At 47.6% G+C, this 18,257-nt stretch overlaps 1 protein-coding gene across 1 annotated transcript; it reads right to left on the bottom strand.

Annotated features, from left to right (window-relative positions):
• Window positions 1–223: 223 nt before the first annotated feature.
• On the bottom strand, window positions 224–17,223 carry LOC123429149 (protein ACCELERATED CELL DEATH 6-like). The gene is made up of 4 exons (XM_045113209.1): window positions 17,089–17,223; window positions 3,227–3,969; window positions 2,591–3,143; window positions 224–1,093 (listed from the first exon to the last, which is right to left on the bottom strand). The coding sequence occupies exons 2-4, from the start codon at window positions 3,949–3,951 to the stop codon at window positions 383–385; spliced, it is 1,989 nt and encodes a 662-aa protein (XP_044969144.1). The 5' UTR covers window positions 3,952–3,969; window positions 17,089–17,223; the 3' UTR covers window positions 224–382.
• Window positions 17,224–18,257: the final 1,034 nt, after the last annotated feature.

Here is an 18,257-nt window from a genome sequence, read left to right as displayed (position 1 = left end):
GTGTGATATCGTTGTCTAGCGTGTTGCTGGAAGAGAGACAAACAATTTTATGGATTCAGGCTGCATATCCGCGACCAGGATATGATAGCATGTGAGAGAACATGAGTAAACAGGCACAAAAGGCATTTTCTGTTTATCAGAATCAGATGGAACTGACGATACATTGGTCTTCACATATATATAATATATAAAATATTTAGTAAAGGTTACAAATTAGGACCGACACAAGTATTACAAACTGCAAGAACCAAACAACAAAAGAAGATGAAACATTGCCCAACGGGAGATGATGTAAACAGGGGCATGAAGTAGGAGAAATGACGCCACCTAGCTCTGATATTCAATCGTATGTGGTGATTAATTACCACACTAGCTATGATGGTTAAAAAGTTCCCTTGGCGGACGTAATTGCAAGATAAAACATACCGGCAACGATAACCGCGACCGATAGTATTATTGTTGGTAGCACCATAAAGCTCCGTACTTGAAGCTCACGAATCACGGCTTTCCGCCATGCTCGCAATCCAAGCCTTGAGATTAACGCACGCATATGAGACCCCGCTAATCCTAGGTAAGGCGCGAATAGCAGAAGGATGCCTGGATAAGTGATGTAGTACAACAGAGCAATGATGACATTTCCCTTGAGATGAACCAGCGGACCAACTGCCACATACATTCCCGCCATGAAGACGAGGATGATAAACAGAGCCGCAGCACATAGGCTCAAGGCTCCAGCGTTACGGTAGGATAGCCGTGTCCGCTGTTCTAATGAGGATAATCCGGCGAACGTGGAGCAAGATATGGCTATCGCTGAGAAGGCGAATGCCAATGCGTCAGACATGATGAATATATTGTAGGCAACGACTCTTTTTATGTCCTTCTCCGGATTTCTGTAGAGATTCGACACGCTGAAAGGCATCGTCAATGATGTGTTCAAGATGAGCGCCGCGCACACGACAACCAGCCCAGCGGACTTGGTGATCACTTCCGACTTCTTCTCCTCGTCAGGTTCTGTAGCCAAGTGATCACTTCGACAGGTGCAGTAATCAGCCCCCGCAACTAGGAGGCCGTACAAAACCCAATACCGAGGACCCTATGATAAGGACAAAACAAAATTAGTGACCAAAAAAAGTCTTATATTTGCTTATATAGGGAGTAGCTTAAATCAAAGCAAACAGAAAGAAGAACTGATTGCACGGCACCGCATGGTAAACCCTGCTAGTACCAAGCTAACTATTGCGTGGGGGCGTTTGGGCAACTTTGAAACAGCTCATCAAAACATCCGTAAAAGTTGGGACTAACTTCTCTGAATACTTTATGCAATCTAACAAAGGCATTATATGTCCACAGACCAGTCTAGACCACAAAAATCTCCTAAACCGAAAGCAAACCTAGGAGAGATCCGGGGAGTCCAAACTGTGCGCTTGGTCACGTAAATTGGACCACATGTCTTCACATACTATGTGCTCTTTTCTCTAGGTCTGCTTAGCACACGTTTGGCCCACTTCTGCTGTGTGAATTTGATAACTATGATTGGATGACCGGCTCCTCTAACGTTGTCCGAGGACATTTGGTGTGTTCATTCTGATGCACCACGTTGGAGTTGCCCTTACCCACAGCGTTAATAAACGCAAAATAATTCATTCATAACAAGCTAGTTTTAGAAATATTATGCTTGACGATATATACTGTGGTATTATTCAGATGGCCGGGACGTCCTACCGTCATCACTCCATGGGGGCATCATCTTTGGAGTCATTCATCGGCTTAAGGGACAAGTGTTTGGCTTCGATGCCTGTTCGCTGGTCTCCGCATGATTCTTGTGAAGTGACCAAGGTGGAACAGCGTGGCATCTACGATCTCGACGGCGGCAAGTCTGGGCGGCATGGTGCAGTGGGGTCTCGGTGCTACACACCGTTTGATGGAAACGCGCAAGAGGCTGACACTGTCTGACATTGTGGTGGCGTCGACAACATAAGGGTTTGACAAGATTAATGCATTGATCACGTTGAAGATGGGACAACGAAAGATGACGGTGCAGGATTTTAGAGTGTGCACATGGAGTGTGCGATGGTCTGTTACACTAGTTGGTGTTTCAGGCCAGATAGCGGGTGGTTTGGTGAGGCCACTGGTTTTCACGGTGTTTGTTGGCGAGAGCTCAGGACACACCATTAACCTTGTAGGAAGGGTGACAAATTTTGTCATGAAGGATACTTTGGGTTGATTCGTGTATTTATTTTGTAAGGCTCTATTCAATAATATAATAAAGATGGCGACGTGCATTTCATGAAGGCCGGGGGTTGTTCTCTTTTTTGAGAAAATAAAATTGGGTTTAGGTGTACGTACACACACATATCTCATAGACAATCTAAAATCTGACCTAAGAAAAATGAGGTACCAAATACTTTCTCTGTCCGAAATTTCTTGTTGCGGAAATAAATAAAAAAAGGATGTATTTAGAATAAAAACACGTCTAGATGTATCTATTACTGTAAAAAAAATCTAGATTATGGGAGTATTAGACAGTAAATGAGGAGCAAATTAAGGTACGGGCTATATTTAACAGGAGAGGCTTTCTGTAGATACGTACCTGGAACAATGAAATACCTGGTGGGATGCTTAACTTTGCAAGATCAAGAGGTGTACGCTCCTCATTATTTGTGAAACTCAAGGACACTTCCCTCCTCGCCATTAACCGGCAAAAAATGGAGTGGTTTCCTTGCACTACAGCCAAATGGAGAGCCGTATTCCCTTCATTGTCCCTGGTGTTGAAAATCCCCACGAATTTCCGTGTAGAGACGATAGAGCATAAATAGCTTACCACGTTGTATTTTTTCTTGTGGACAGCAATGTGTAGGATTGTCTGTCCTAAGTTATTGCGTGACCAACAACAGTTGGGACGAAGCTCAGACAGCAGCTTGACGATCGCGACGCTTCCATTGGCTGCAGCGATATGTATGGGCAGTGATCCCTCATTGTCCGCACGGTATCCGGCACTTGGGTCTAAACCAAGAAGAAGTTCCACAATAAATTTGTCGGTTCTTGATCCCAAAAGGTGAAGCGGCGTGGCCCCAGATTTATCTGCTTTATCTATGAGTTCGTTCTTCCACTGAGCGAGATGTTGGCTGAGCTCTGTACAGTAACTGAGAGAAAATTAGGTCAAGGGGATGTATATACAAAACTGAGTAAAAGAGTACACCGTGCATGCAAGTAGGCACGTACATACCTTTTGCTGAGGAGAACCGCAGCATGCAGGGCTGTCTTGCCTCCAGGCCCATCGTAGGACGCAGCTGGGTACCCTTGAGGCCAGTCTAGTCGGGTGAGGAACTCAACAATCTCAAGATGGCGTAATGTTGTGGCCAAGTAAAGAGGCGAAACACCCTGCTCATCACATATTTTGACCAGCGCGCGGCCGTTGTTTGGTCCAACTCCAAGGACAACAGCCACATCCTCCTGCACCAACATCCTCACAGCATCCCCATTTCCACACCGCACGGCCTCGTGCAAACATGTCTCCCGGGTGTCCTTTTGCTGTCTCAGAAGTTGCATTTTCATCTCACTGTTTTGTGCCAACAATGTGAGAAGGGCGCCGATCATGGCGACATTCCCAGTAGCCGATGCGCAGTGCAAGGCAGTCTCTCCCCTTTTGTTCTTCGCTGTTACGTGGACCGCATCACGCCATCTCTCTGTCACGGAGATGGCACTCACTAGCTCCACATCCTCCAACCTCGCAGCAATATGGAGCACCCTGTCCCCATCAAGCGTCATCCCTTCCAGAAACCTCTCGGCATTGTCTGCTTCCACTTCAGGGATGAAGAGTGCGACATGATTAGCGGCTGGACGACCAACTGGGTGCACAAGGCGTATATTACCATATGCTCCGTCATTTGTAAATGCCTCGTGCAATATCACTATTGGCGGCTTCACTGACTGCAGTTCAATGTTTGCCATCCTCACCTCTCTCCCTTCCTTCATCAATCATATATGAAATGTCCACAACTCAGTTAAATAAGAATATGTGTTACTAACAGTGTTTTCTACATAACACTAACAAGAATAACATGTCTCCCTATCTGGTCTAGGGGGAGACATAATAAAGGACCCCACAATTTGAGTGACGTTAGAAAAATAGGGATAGAAATGGTTATTATTATATGCCCTAGAGGCAATGATAAAATAGTTATTATTATATTTCTTGTTTCAAGATAATCATTTATTATCTATGTTATAATTGTATTGAATGAAAACATAGATACATGTGTGGATACATAGACAAAACAATGTCTGTAGCAAGCCTCTAGTTGGCTAGCCAGTTGATCAAGGATAGTCAAGGTTTTCTGACTATATGCAAGTGTTGTCACTTGATAACTGGATCACATCATTAGGAGAATCATGTGATGGACTAGACCCAAACTATGAACGTAGCATGTGACCGTGTCATTTTGTTGCTATTGTTTTTTGCGTGTCAAGTATTTATTCCTATGACCATGAGATCATATAACTCACTGGCACCGGAGGAATACCTTGTGTGTATCAAACGTCACAACGTAACCGGGTGATTATAAGGGTGCTCTACAGGTATCTCCGAAGGTGTCCGTTGAGTTAGTATGGATCAAGACTGGGATTTGTCACTCCGTGTGACGGAGAGGTATCTCGGGGAATACAACATCACACACAAGCCTTGCAAGCAATGTGACTAAGTGTAAGTCACGGGATCTTGTATTACGGAACGAGTAAAGAGATTTGCCGGTAACGAGATTGAAATAGGTATGCGAATACCGACGATCGAATCTCGGGCAAGTAACATGCCGAAGGACAAAGGGAATGACATACAGGATTATATGAATCCTTGGTGCTAAGGTTCAACCGATAAGATATTCGGAGAATATGTAGGATCCAATATGGGCATCCAGGTCCCGCTACTGGATATTGACCGAGGAGTGTCTCGGGTGATGTCTACATAGTTCTCGAACCCGCAGGGTCTGCACACTTAAGGTTCGATGATGTTTTAGTATAATTGAGTTATATGTGTGGTTACCGAATGTTGTCCGGAGTCCCGTATGAGATCACGGACGTCATGAGGGTTTCCGAAATGGTCCGGAAACGAAGATTGATATATAGGATGGTTTCATTTGGTCACCGGAAAGTTTCTGGCATTACCGGCAGTGTACCGGGAGTGACGAATGGGTTCCGGGTATTCACCGGGAGGGCCCCACCCACCCGGGAGTGAGCCCAGTGACCCTAGGGTGGCACACCAGCCCTTAGTGGGCTGGTGGAGCCAGCCCAATAGGGCCATGGCGCCACAAGTGGAAAAACACCGAAGGAAAAAAAAGAGGGAGGTGGGAAGGAAGGAGTCCACACTCCGTCCCCCAAACCGAATTGGGGTGGGAGTCCACCTCCTCCCTTCGGCCGGCGCACCAAGGGGCTCCTTGATCCCCAAGGCTAGCCCCTCCCCTCCTCCTATATATACTGGTGGTTTTAGGGCTTTTGAGACACAACTTTACCACGTGCAACTCAAACCTATACCACGTAGTTTTACCTCTAAATCAGATTTCTGCGGAGCTCGGGCAGAGCCCTGCAGGAGTAGATCATCACCACCATCGGAGCACTGTCACGCTGCCGGAGAACTCATCTACTTCTCCGTCTCTCTTGCTGGATCAAGAAGGCCGAGATCGTCATCGAGCTGTACGTGTGCTGAACGCGGAGGTGTCATCCGTTCGGCGCTAGGTCGGAACGGATCGTGGGACGGATCGTGAGACGACGGTGATTTGAGTCACGAAGCTGTACCACTACATCAGCCGCATTTCTTAACACTTCCCGCTTAGCGATCTACAAGGATACGTAGATCTAATCTCCTCTCGTAGATGGACATCACCATGATAGGTCTTCGTGTGCGTAGGAAAAATTTTATTTCCCATACAACGTTCCCCAACACCGAAGCCACCATCATCGTCTCACCGAAGATGTATCCACGAGGTCTGCAAGCCGAAGGAGAGGAGAGGAATGACTTGGGGACAACGGAACCGCGGCCGGCGGGAGGGACCAACCTCTACCCCCGAAAGACGGTCGCCGATCGGACACGACCGTAGAGCACAACAGTCCCTTTATGGCCTGGCCAGGCCTAGCGGGCCCGTAAAGCCCTCCCGCGCACACTAGTCCTAACATGGTCCAGCCGGGCCAACACTGGCCAGTGAATCTCGCCGCCGTCCTGCAACAGGTTGGTCGCCGTCACCGCTGTCCTTTATGTCTGTGTCATCACCTTCAGCTAAACAGCAAGCCGTAGGTCAGGTCGGCCCGTCCAAATCCATATGTGTCCCGACAGGCCCAAATCTAGGCCGAAGGGCCTAGCCGGCCATCACCGCTGCACGACGCCACCGCTACACTGTGCCGCTCTGCAGGCCCGCCCGTGCCGCCTCTGTTCCGCCACCACTTGACCGGAGTCAGGCCGCCGCAGCCCGAGAAGCACCGCCGCCAACTAGGGAAAGCCCCGCCTCCATCGAATTGACGCGGGGAAAGACAAGCCACCGCCGAAGGCGCTACCCGGGCCTCGCCTGGCAGCCCCTGTCAGTGATGGCGACGGGGGAGAGAGGTTGGAGGGGGGCTATGCAAGGGGAGGGAGGGCCGCGTGCAGCCGCCGCAGGGGCGACAGACGCGCGAGAGGGAGGGGGTGCAGAGAATTACTAGTGAGTCAATATGAATTAGGCTCAATCCCTCCACCACCCTTCTTGTTTGTGTATGTGTATGTATAGACGTCCATGTCCGTGTACTGGACCGAGTCTCCAGGCTAGCTTTGTGTTCGTAGGATTAGCCCATGTACTGCTATATATATTGTATAAACATCCAAGGGATAGGATAGGAACCTTGGGTCTATGAGGGAGAGAAACCTTTGGTTTATGGGTGTATATACACCCACACCCTATATGGAAAAACAATTTGATAACTAAATGAAAATTCTACAAATTCTGAAAATATTTTTTAAATAAAATTGATCTTTTCTTGTGCTTGTAAAAAAACCACACAAAAAAAAAGTTGACTTCCTTTCTAAAAAGATAAAGGACAGACATAACTACCGAACGTTCGAATTATAACAAGAGATCTGAACGATTCATCTACTGTCGGGCTTCTATTGCCACGTGTTGATTCTTTATTTAATACAAAAACAAACACATTCAATCTAATATTTCCTTAATAGATGCATGTATATAGGACAAAACTGCTGATGTCATTGAAATTTCATCGAAATTAAAACTTTAAAATGTTTTGGAGGTCAAACCATCGGTGGGCTTGGAAGCAGCCATCCTTTGAAGAAAGCGTAATAGCTCACTGGTCTAGCTCCATGGCACCGAAAATGTCTCAGGGCTTCGATTGAAAAAATGTTTTCACATAAAAAATTTGTCGCGATGAGACCTTCGAAACTAGATCCCATATTGGTATGTTTCTTGGACATTTTTTAGATCAAAAGTTACCACATCTAGGCTAAATAAGTCATCACCTTTGTGATACGTCACTTGTCACTCTGTTTACCTAGAAATTACCGGGGCATAAAAATGGCTCCTCCAACATTCTCTCCACATGCAAATGCACTAGTTTCTTGCAGATGTCATTGTAGACTCTCGAACATTTATAGCTCAATTTGTCGTTTTTGATTGAAAAATCGTTTTCACATAAAAATCCATCACGACGAGAACTTGAAAACTAGATCTCATCTCCGACTATCATGTTTTGATCACTTTTGCTCAAAAGTTGCCATAAGCTTATCACTTACGTTATATGTATATTAACATGTTATTTATGCAAACGTGAATGGAGGTGTACCTAAGTTATCAACAACTTCTTTCCCTGGGGTCAAAGTTATCATGGTATCTGTACCTAAGTTATCGGGTCTGTGATGCATATATTACCATGTTATTTGCATACAAGTAAGCGGGGCATGTTTCAATAACTTTTTATTCGGGTCTAAATTTACCGTGGTGTTTGCACATAAGTTATCAGGTCTGCGACGTTTGTGTTAGCATGGTATTCCCACAAATGTTACTCGGGGAATTGGGTGTGGGATGTAATTTCACCAACAACCCTCCCCACCCATCACCACCATTGCCAGAGTTATCAGAACTACGGTACATAAGTTATTAGTTCTGCGATGTGTGAGTTATCATGCTAATCACACAAAAAGTTACTGGGATATATTTCACCAACGTCCCTCCCCCACCCCTCACCACCGTCGTTAAAGTTCCCAAGACTCTGGTACATAAGTTATCAGGTATGTGATGTGTGAGTTATCATGCTATTCATACAAAAAGTTACCGGGGGTATATTTCATCAACTTTCAATGTCGAGTTGTTCGACCAAGCACAGAGAAAAAGAGCTCACTTCTCTCTATATATGTTCATAACAATGTTGTGTAATTAGTGGTCCCTTCATTGCTATATGTAGTACCTAGCGTTGAGTTGAATGAACAACATAAAATGAAATGAAATCCTAAATATAAAAGAATTGAAGGGTAAACACAAAAAGAAAAGGGTAAACACAATATGAACCCCCTAAACCTCTCCTTTCAAAAAAAACAAAAAAGCCATCGTCAAGCAGCTGTTGACGCGTTGCTACCTTTTAGTCCCGATTTTTGTTACCTACCGGGACTAAATGTCCTCCTGGCCTCGTGCCCCACAACGGCCACGTGGAGCACTGTTAGTCCCGGTTCGTAACACAACCGGGACTAAAAATTTCGATCATTGTTCCGGTTACAAAACCGGGACTAAAGGCCTTCTGAAACCGAGACTGAAGCTCTGTTTTCTACTAGTGTCTATATGTAGTGCCAGCGACTGGAATTTCCTACTTAACACTCTCAGCGTTAAACTGTCGAGGTAACACATAGAGCTACTACACTAAGCGGATGACTGGCCGGCCCATCTAAGATAGCTAACCAGTAGATCACATCTAGTTTTGTGAACCTTCTCGAAGGTTCCAGCCCTAGTTTCTACCAGTTTTGGGCTCCAGAAGGATCCTGATTTGAACCTTTTTGTACTGTTTTTTTTCATTTTTCTATTTTTTTCATTTTCCAAAAAATGTTCCCATATTATAAATAATGTCAACTTTTCAAAAATATCTATAAGTTGAAAAACAAATACGTTTTCAAATTATGTTTGGGAGTTTCAAAAAGCTTTTCCATTTCAAAATTTGTTCACCAAAACATAAAAAAAATCAAGTTTTCAAATTTGTTGGGAGCTTCAACGAATATTTCTATTTAAGGAATTGCTCGCAAATTCCAAAAAATGTTCATATTTGAACTTTTGTTTGGGAGTTTCAAAATATGCACGCAACTTTAAAAATTGTTCGTGTTTTAAAGTTTTGTTCAGGAGTTTCAAAAAATGTTTGAATATTTTAAAAACTGTTTGCGTATCCAAAATTTGTTTTCGAGTTTGAAAAATGTTCAGGTTTCAAAAAATGTGCAAGTATCCAAAAATTATTGTTTCAATTCTAAAAATGTTCTGGTTTCAAAGAAACATTCATATTTTCTATTTTTGGGATATTTTACAAAAATGTTCCCATATTATAAAAAATATTCGCTTTTCAAAAAAATCTACAAATTTGTTTGGAAATATTTCTCCATTTTGAAATATGTTCTAAAAAAATATGTTTGTGATTTTATTTTTATTTTTCCGGTTTTGAACTTTTGTTGACAAATTCCAACAATTCAGAAACTTTAAAATGTGTTCGCCTTTTCAGAAAATTGTTCGGGTTTGCCAAAATTTGGGCTTAAGGTCTCGAAAATTACTCAAATTTTGAAATATTTTTTGGAAATGTTTCAAATAGTGTTACGTCCGCTACTGCTATTTTAACTCTTGTGATGTATTTTTGCGTTCAGAATTCTTTGCTTGTACTGGCTAGCAGCAAGCGCCATTGAGTTGCGCAATGAACATTTTTTGCAATTTTTTACTGGCATTCGTGGTGCACCGCAATTGGCCGGACTAGTCGGACGAACCCTATGCGATGGCGCATGTATTTGTTGCAGAATGCATCATATAGGAGCTTCCGCAGCGATCGTTGGACGGCGGCGAGGTGTTAGAGCAACTCCAACGGCGCGATATAAACAGACGCGCAGTTTTTCCCCTTTTGTCCTTTTGGATCTGTGTTAAAGACTTAAGACATTGCTTTCCTTTTGGCCTCTTCTTTGTTTTCTTTCCTTTTGGCCTCTTCTTTGTCTCATCTATAGTCTCAGTTCTAGATAAAACTGCACCAAGATCTAACAAATTTCTTGAGATCAATATATTGATGTATTCTTTTTCTCAATACCATTTTCATTCATCCTACGCATAATATTGGGCAAACAAGCTACCGAAATTGCATCGAATCATCAAAGAGCAAAAGGCGGAACGAAAATCGTACCCCGTCATTCATTCACTTTACGAACACCCAATCGGGATGTTCCGGCATCCAAGAAACACGGCGGACGACCTGCAACGGGTAGTCGTTGCACTTTATGAACGGCAAAGGTGAGCCGGCAAGCCTTTGGGCTAGCGCCGAGCTAGGGCGACGGCTAGTTGTGGCCTTGCTGGCGAACCCGCAATGGGTCAAACCGGAGAAGCTAGAGGCGGATTGAGTGCTTATATGTGGCACCGAGGGATTGCCCAGGCCTGGTGGACCGGCACCCGGCTAGTCCATGGCATGTGTAGTCCGCCGGCTGCCGGATTCGCCAAATCCTGTTGGTAGGATGCGCAAAATTTCACCGCCGTCGTCGAAGATCCACCACTAGGCCTCCCGCACGAGGACAAAGGAGGCACCCCGCTGGTGGATTTGCTGCTGGAGAGCTAGGGTGGCCGTGGGAAAATGGGGTCGCCGGCCTAGGATTTGTGTGCTTGCGGGCGGCGTGTGGGGGAAAGGATAAGGAGATATTGTGACGTCGAGTGACGGGTCAGGAGAAGGAGCACGTGGATGAGGCGTGTGTCTGCTCCATGTCCGCGGTGACGCAAATACCATTCAAATTTTGATCTAGAATGGATTGCAGACGAACGAAAAACAGATACACATTCGTTTGGATCAAATATTGAACCGTTTTTTATATCCGCGATGAACCAAATGGACATGGACGAACAAATTGGTCAGACGTTGTCATCTCTGTAGCGAGTGACGGTTGTGAGTGCTGTTCCGCGACTTCTGTTGTGTGGGCAGTGAGATCCCGGCAGATGTGGTCTGCGGCAGGTTGTGGTGTCCCGTTAGGCCGTCACTCGTTTGACGTGACTTTTGTACTATTATTATTATTTATAGGATACCATGTATTCAGATATTTGTTGTAGAATTAGAAGCTAAAATTTAGGTATCAAATTTAAGTTAGTTCTAAAGCAGACAATTTTACTTTTGTCTACCTAAATCCTTCTCTCCCCACATCTAAAACTAATTTTGGGTATCCAGTTTTTATGCTAGCTGTTGGAGATTTTCTTTGTTAGACTGTATAGTTATCTGTATATATACTTGTATATTGTAACGTACCCTTGGTACACCATCTATAAATATATATGATAGGTCACCCCCAGAGGGTTGAGCCAGTTCCCCCAAACCCTACGTTTAACATGGCATCACACTAGGTTAGGGTTTTAGGTCGTCACCGCCTCTCTCCTGGCCGCCGCCGCCGTCGCTCCGCCTCGGGCCGCCGCCGCCGCCGCGATCTTCTGTTCGCCGCCGCCGCTGCATCCTCCCAGGCCGCCGCTGCTACCGCGCCCCTCCGGCCGCTGTGATGACGACCACCGCCACCGCTTCCGCGTCTGCCGGTTTCCTCCCGGCCTCCCTCGCTGCGCTCCTCTCTCGCCCGACCGACGCCGCTGTTGTCGCTGCTCCGATCAGCACCCTCAGCGTCGGCTCCATCTTCTCGGCGGCATCGTACTTGTCGCCACCTCCGGTGCCTGTGCTGCCGTTGGTTCCCTCCTCGGGGACCCCCTCGGCGCCCGCTCAGGTCGCTGCCCTCTCGGCGTCGCTGGTAGCCGCCTCCACGCCGCCGGCCACGACGCCCGCCATGGAGCCCTACTTCGACGCCAACACTGCCCAGCCACCGCCGCCGCTCGGTGCCTATGTGGCGCCGACGCCTGTGACAGCGGCTACTGCGGCGTATACGCCGCCTGCTGTCTTCACGTCGGGGAGTCTACCTGCGTCGTTCCAGTTCGGCCATCTCATCAGCACCAAGCTATCTTCAGATAACTACGTGTTCTGGCATGCGCAGGTTCTTCCACTCCTTGGGAGTCATTACCTCCTCGGCTACGTCGACGGCTCCTATCCGTGCCCTCCTGCGGTCGTGGACAGCGTCAATGGACCCGTCTACAACCCGGCGCATCGCGTCTGGACAGGGCAGGACCAGGCGAACCTCTAGGCTATCCAGGGGTCGCTTACCCCGGAGGTTGCCGGGATGCTCGTCTTCGCCAAGACCTCTCACGAGGCCTGGACTATCCTGGAGTGCTCCTTCGCGTCGCAGTCGCAGGCGCGTTCCAGTGCTCTCCGTCGCCAACTTGGCGAGTGCGAGAAGCTCGATGGCACGGCCACCGCCTTCTATCACAAGGTCAAGTCCATCGCCGACACTCTGGCCTCCATTGGCCAGCCTCTCACCGACACCGAGTTCAACTCCTACATCGTCAACGTTCTTGACGAGGAGTATGATGGACTTGTGGAGATCATCAACGAGCGTGACCACACGTCTCCGATGCCGGCGCACGAGCTCTACTCATGTCTTCTTCTCACCGAGCAGCGCGTGGAGGCGCGCCGCACTCGTGGCCGAGGTCTTCCCTCGGCAAACGCCGCCTACAAGGCGGGTCGCGGCGGTTCGGGCTCTGCTGCCCACTCGACCCCCTCGGGCAAGGGTCCCACTGCGCCGCTACTTTCGGCCCCTCCCCCTGCATCGTCCTCTGGGGGGGTCGTCCTACCCGGGAGTGCCAGCTCTGTGGACGTGCGGGTCACTATGCCTCTAAGTGCCACCGCCGCTTCCAGAAGAGTTTCCTTGGCCTCTACAACGACGGCAAGGACTCGCGCAACAACGAGCGTCAGGCGCAGTTGGCTGATAAGCCAGCACCTCGGGAGCAGCAGGGACACACACAGTCCTATCCCGTTGACCCCCACTGGTACATGGACAGTGGGGCTACGGATCACCTCACCAGCGAGCTCGGCAAGCTCCACTCTCGTGAGGCCTACCACGGCACCGACAAGGTTCACACCGCCAATGGAGTAGGTATGCGCATCTCTCATATTGGTCAAGCATCTCTTCTCACTAGCCATCCAAATAGGAGTCTTCAACTTCGTAATGTTCTTCGCGTTCCTGCTGTGACGCGTAATCTCCTTTCAGTTCCTAAGCTTAATGCTGATAACAATGTTCTCTGTGAATTTCACCCCCTTGATCTTTTTATTAAGGATCGGGCCACGAGGGACGTTCTTCTTAGCGGACGGCTATGCCAGGGTCTCTATCATCTGGAGCATCCTGGCGTCTCTCAGGTTTTTAGCGGAGTTCGTGTTTCACCGTCATAGTGGCATGCTCGTCTTGGTCATACTGCCACTCCTATCGTCGGTCATATTTTGCGTCGTCATGGGCTTCCTAGCATGTCTAGTAATAAAGATGTAGCAGTGTGTGATGCTTGTCAGCAAGGGAAGAGTCATCAACTTCCTTTTTCAGCATCTAGTCGTGAGGTCAAACATCCTCTTGAACTTGTCTTTTCAGATGTATGGGGTCCTGCCCAGACTTCTACCGGTGGTCATAATTATTATGTCAGTTTCATTGATGCTTACAGTCACTTTACTTGGCTTTATCTTCTTAAGCGTAAATCTGATGTGTTCCATATAGTTGTTCAATTTCAAAAACATGTTGAACGCCTTCTCAAGCATAAGATTGTTCATGTGCAGTCAGATTGGGGTGGCGAATATCGCAACCTTGATTCCTTTTTCAGCTCGCTTGGGATCGCGCATCGTTTAGCATGTCCACATACACATCAGCAGAATGGTTCTGTCGAACGTAAGCATCGTCATATTGTTGAGACTGGTCTTACTCTTTTGGCCCATGCTTCTGTTCCTTTTCGGTTTTGGAGTGATGCTTTTACCACCGCATGTTTCCTCATCAACCGTACTCCTACTCGTGTTTTAGGCATGAAGACTCCTATCGAACTCCTTCTTAATGAACAACCCGATTATACCTTTTTTAAGGTGTTTGGGTGTGCTTGCTGGCCACATTTACGTCCCTACAATAAACGTAAGCTCGAGTTTCGTTCTAAGAAGTGTGTTTTCCTTGGCAATAGTTCCCTTCATAAAGGATTCAAATGTCTTCATGTTCCCACAAATCGTGTCTATATATCTCGGGATGTTGTGTTTGATGAACATGTGTTTCCCTTTGCCAACTTACCTGTGTCCACCCATGAGTCGCCATCTATGCATTCATCCTCTCTTGCCTCTGACCAATTTGATGATGTTGCATATGCTCCTATTTTGTTACCTAACCATGGTGCAGGTGTTGGTAGAGGTGCTCGTCTTGAGCTTTTGGACGAGCGTGTAGCGGCACCGGCTGCTGCCGGCCGCGAAGACTGTGGTTCCCTGGCGACGCCGGTTCGGTCGGCCCCCCTCTCGGCGCCGGTGCAACCGGCGGTCTGGCCTGCGCCTGGGCTGCTGCCGCTGGCCTCGCACCCCGCGCCACCCCAAGTGAGCCCTTGCCCCATCTCGCCCGTGCGGCCGTCCTCGCCTGCGTCACCGTCGCTACGCTTGTCGGCGCCGTCCAGCCCCTCGCCGGCTGGGCACCCGTCAACGCCGCCCAGCCCCTCGCCGGCTGGGTTGTCTTCACCGCCGCCCAGCCCCTCCCCGGCTAGGTCGTCTTCCTCGACGCCCAGCCCTTCAATGGTTGGGCCCTCTTCGCCGACGCCCAGCCCCTCGCCGGCTGGGCCCACATCACCGCCGCCTAGCTCATCGCCGGCTGGCCCCTTGCCGGCTCTTGTGGTCTCTCGCCCACACACGCGCAGCCGCAGTGGTGTTGTCTGTCCACTTAAGCGCACCGACGGTACTGTTGCGTGGTATGCCTCTTGCATGGCTGCTGCTCTTGCGGATCCGTCCTCGGAACCGCGTACGTATCAGGCTGCGCTGACTATTCCTCATTTGAGAGAGGCTATGGAGCAGGAGTATCACGCTCTTCTTCGCAATGAGACGTGGACTCTGGTTCCTCCACCCCCTAGGGTTAACGTCATTGATTCTAAATGGGTCTTCAAGGTAAAAAAAAGCATTCTGATGGATCTATTGAGCGCTACAAAGCGCGTCTTGTTGCTAGGGGATTTCGGCAGCGCTATGGTCTTGATTATGAGGACACTTTCAGCCCTGTGATCAAACCTACTACTATCAGGCTTCTTCTGTCGCTTGCAGTTACTCGAGGTTGGTCTCTCCGTCAGCTTGATGTGCAGAATGCTTTCCTTCATGGCTTATTGGAGGAGGAGGTTTATATGCGACAACCGCCTGGTTTTTCTGATCCTGATCGTCCTGATTATCTCTGTCGTCTTACCAAAGCACTCTATGGTCTGAAGCAAGCACCCCGTGCCTGGCATGCCCATCTTGCAACAGCTCTTCGTGCTCATGGTTTTGCGCCATCTACTGCTGATTCATCATTATTTCTTCTACAGAAACATGAGGTCACTATGTATTTGCTGGTTTATGTAGATGATATCATTCTGCTCAGTTCTTCACAGTTTGCTACTCACGCTCTTGTTCATGCTCTTGGTACTGATTTTGCTGTCAAAGATCTTGGGAGACTTCACTACTTTCTCGGTGTGGAAGTGGCTCCTAGGGATGCTGGTCTTGTTACGACACAAAAGAAGTATTCATTAGACTTGTTGCAGCGAGCTGGGATGCTTAAGTGCAAGACGTCAACTACCCCTATGTCTACCACTGACAAGATCACTGCTGTTGATGGTGAGCTTCTGTCCTCTGCTGATGCTACTATGTACAGGAGTATTGTTGGTGGTCTTCAGTACCTGACGATCACGAGACCAGATATCTCTTTTGCGGTCAACAGAGTTTGTCTGTATCTTCATGCACCCCGTGACACTCATTGGTCTGCTGTTAAGCGCATCCTACGCTATGTCCGACTTACAATGTCCCATGGGCTTCACCTTCGGCCGAACCCTACTGGGGTGCTCTCAGCGTATTCTGATGCGGATTGGGCTGGCAGTCCGGATGACAGGCGATCCACGGGGGGCTATGTTGTGTTCTTTGGCTCCAACTTGATCGCCTGGAGTGCTCGGAAACAGGCTATTGTGTCACGTAGCAGTACTGAAGCTGAATATAAGACTGTGGCCAATGCCACTGCAGAGCTCATATGGGTACAGTCTTTGCTTTAGGAATTGAGGATTTCACAACCGCAGCCTCCTATACTTTGGTGTGATAACATTGGTGCTACATACCTCTCGGCGAATCCGGTATTCCATGCTCGAACCAAACACATTGAAGTTGACTATCACTTTGTGAGGGAACGTGTTTCTCAGAAGCTATTACAGATCAAGTTCATCTCTTCAAAGGATCAACTTGCAGACATCTTCACCAAGCCATTGCCTCTACCACAGTTTAAAGCATGTAGGCGCAATCTTACTCTCCTAGATTCTTTAGGGAGTAGTTAAGATTGAGGGAGGGTGTTAGACTGTATAGTTATCTGTATATATACTTATATATTGTAACGTACCCTTGGTACATCATCTATAAATATATGTGATAGGCCACCCCTAGAGGGTTGAGCCAGTTTCCCCAAACCCTACGTTTAACACTCTTATCACATATGTCATGTGGTATACTACTTTTTGGGATCGAGCTCACCCTTCACAAGTTCATCCTATCTCACGTCACGAAAGAAGTTCAGGATGTCATTAGGTTAATCATACTGGTTAGGATGAAAATTGTGTCACTGAAAAATTGGAAGGAAACTTGGCTGAAAGACTCAAGGCATTTTAATGCAATAAAAACACTTGAAAGAGAGAGAGAAAACCCACTGGATATGGTCACAGACACTATTTTTTGCAGTACCCTGCTTCTCTGTTTGCATGGAAGAAAAGGAAGAACTAGAGCTAGAAATCATAAACTTGAGATCGCTTAATTACGTACTTGAGGTAGGCAGGAGAAGAGGCAAAATGAGGACTTCCGGGACGCAAGCCGGCCGTCCGGCTCCGGCAGCTTGTTGTACTGTGGCAAGCAGAGAGGTCTGTTTGGTTTTGAGATCTAGCCGGCCGGGGGCTTAAGTAGAGCCAATATATAATGGTTACAATGGGAAAACAAAGAGGCACCATGTGCCATCTCTAATCTTTATAGTTCTAGACAAGAGATGCGGTTGGCAGCTGACACAAAGCTCAAATCATGCATGAAAAGAAGCAACGCGCCGTTTCATAGTTGTATATGCATGGCAGAATATGAACAAACTGTCAACTAGGAGTGCTGGCATTCTACTCTTATTGGTTGGCTGCTTGTCCCTCGCAAGAAAAATAAAAATAAAAAATGGTTGGTTGTATTGGCAGTGCCCAACCAGCAACTCAGAATGTGGTTGCAGGCCCATGAACAAGCCAGTGGGAATTAAAAGTGAGAGCTAGAGAATAAACCGTGCACGGCCGTTGCCGGGGCATGATCCGTCCATTGCTAAAAACCATTAGTGCGTTCTTCATCTACCCTACCGTCTAGGTAGCTACCACACTTGCAGTTACAAGTGGAGGAAATGGATGACAAACTTCAGTTCTGCTTCACTAGAATGCGGGTTGTCAGTCTCTCCCTGCAGAGACAGGGTGTCGAGGTGATAAAGGCGGCAACAGCATGGAGCTCGGCCTGCTGTGCCGGCGACTTTCAGCCTGAAAGGCCACCTTGGTGGCCGCTGGCATCTTTGTCTGGCCTCCTTGGTGAAATTGAGGAAGCAGACGAGGTAGACTCCTTGCACAGACAGGAGGACCACTGATGTCTGATGGACTAATAAACAGCTCAACTGCCACAGAAATCTTGTTTAAACAAGAGTCCAGTCTTCCAGCCAAGAAATGCCGCAGTATGAGACAGACAACTCCGGTATCCTATATACTGTGACAGATCATCGGCCGTCGACCACCACAGGCAACTAAAAACTGAATGTGAATAGATTTTGGGCAGCCGCTTCGTCAGCCTCAGCCTTCCGTCGGACCGAGCTTCAGTGACTTACTGCACCTGCCTTTGAATGTATGACATATGGACCAACCATCTGTTGGGTACACCTGTCATACAGCAAAGGGCAGGTGCACTTACTTCACTGAAGCTGCGTC

This window comes from Hordeum vulgare, chromosome 2H (assembly GCF_904849725.1).
Source record: "Hordeum vulgare subsp. vulgare chromosome 2H, MorexV3_pseudomolecules_assembly, whole genome shotgun sequence".
NCBI classification, from domain to species: domain Eukaryota; kingdom Viridiplantae; phylum Streptophyta; class Magnoliopsida; order Poales; family Poaceae; genus Hordeum; species Hordeum vulgare.
The sequence above is the reverse complement of the archived record's forward strand: the minus strand, read 5'-3'. Positions and strand labels throughout refer to the sequence as shown.

Coding starts and splice junctions, on each gene's coding strand:
- LOC123429149 (XM_045113209.1), bottom strand. CDS start 3,951: ATGGCAAACATTGAACTGCAGTCAGTGAAGCCGCCAATAGTGATATTG. Junction 3,144..3,226: donor GCGGTTCTCCTCAGCAAAAG/GTATGTACGTGC, acceptor ATTTTCTCTCAG/TTACTGTACAGAGCTCAGCC. Junction 1,094..2,590: donor CAGGTATTTCATTGTTCCAG/GTACGTATCTAC, acceptor TCCTTATCATAG/GGTCCTCGGTATTGGGTTTT.